General features: G+C 43.5%; 1 protein-coding gene across 1 annotated transcript; it reads right to left on the reverse strand.

Annotated features, from left to right (window-relative positions):
• Nucleotides 1-22: 22 nt before the first annotated feature.
• LOC111669653 (beta-1,4-galactosyltransferase 5-like) lies at nt 23-1,393 on the reverse strand. Its single transcript, XM_023426047.2, has 2 exons — nt 986-1,393; nt 23-784 (listed from the first exon to the last, which is right to left on the reverse strand). The coding sequence occupies exons 1-2, from the start codon at nt 1,144-1,146 to the stop codon at nt 547-549; spliced, it is 399 nt and encodes a 132-aa protein (XP_023281815.2). The 5' UTR covers nt 1,147-1,393; the 3' UTR covers nt 23-546.
• Between the last annotated feature and the right edge of the window lie 22 nt (nt 1,394-1,415).

Here is a 1,415-nt window from a genome sequence, read left to right on the forward strand (position 1 = left end):
AAAAAAAAAAAAAATCCTGAGCCTGAAATGTTGCTTTCTGTGCTTAAAGAACTGCCAGTGTTGCCAAGACCCGCCCTGCTCTGCTTCTGATTGGTTGGGTTGGTTAGGTTCAGTGTCTGGTTAGTTTGAGAGCGAGAGCTGTGTTCCTCTCATACCATTGGTAGGTGAGCTTTATTACCTCGAACATGATAAACTGCATCCACAACAAATTTCCCAAGTGTATTGACTTTTCATTTTTCTCTCACAGTGTTATGGTGCCGGCATACTTTAAGCCCTGCAGACACCTGTGCAGGTAACCTCAGCCGGTAAACATGGACCCCACAGGCAGCCTGTGTACATACTGCTTTTATAGTGCATTCAGAAACAGCAAGTGTCTTCAAACTGGGGTGGGAGATTCATAGACTTATATACAGACTCTGCATAGGTTGCATCAACATTGCCACCATGATGGATTTACAGCAACATTAGGGTGTTAGTGATACTGAAGTTGAACCTCCTGACCACCATGATCTTTGAGTCTAGACAATTTTCTACCTTTAGTTTACATCAAGGAGATGAAGCTGCAGTTTCCTTCTCTGGTTTACATGGTGAAGTCTCCCCGGCACCATCTGAGTAACTACATGAAAGGGTCAGCAACTGTGGACTCTTTTTGTACACTAACCTGTTCCACAAGTCATCGTCCTCTCCTCCCCAGCCCCAGAATGCATTGGGAAAGCCATTGATCTTGCGGAACTGCTCCACAGTGAGTCCACTTACACCGCCAAAGAATTCACTGTATGGAAGACTGAAGACAACACGGTCTGTCACATTCAGGTCTAAATGATCTTGATTAAGACCCACATGTGAGAAAATACACAAGAAAATGTTCACTTGTTCAACATTACACCTATATTTCATTTACCTTTAGGTGTTTTATATATTCTCAAATATAAATCTATATATTTATAAACAATTATATAAAATGTGTGCAGTTGACAACACTCACATGTACATGTATTTGTCAAGCTTGGCGGCGAAGTGGCGTGGCATCTGACCGCAGCCATAGTAGTTTCGGTCATTCTCAGGGATGTGGTCCACGTCGTGGAAGATCAAGCAGTCCCAGTCCAGGTCCTTCATGGCCTCCATGAACCCCACGTTAAACAGCATGGCTCTGTTAAAGGGCTGACTCCCACTCTGAACACACAAACGCACGCACACACTAAATAAGCCTGTTGCAGCTACAGGTAAATAATATGAAGCCTTGTTTAATGTGAGGGACTTCAGTACCCATAAGGCTTTTCAACCTTTATTTATAATCCACAAAGCATCAGAACAGTTTCATTCAGCTGAATATTCACCATCACTGCAGCGCACACACACACACACACACACACACACACACACACACACACACACACACACACACACACACACAC

The sequence above is a fragment of the Seriola lalandi genome, unplaced genomic scaffold (assembly GCF_002814215.2).
Source record: "Seriola lalandi dorsalis isolate HSWRI2012SDOR001 ecotype SW California unplaced genomic scaffold, Sedor1 jcf7180002005061, whole genome shotgun sequence".
Lineage (NCBI taxonomy): Eukaryota > Metazoa > Chordata > Actinopteri > Carangiformes > Carangidae > Seriola > Seriola lalandi.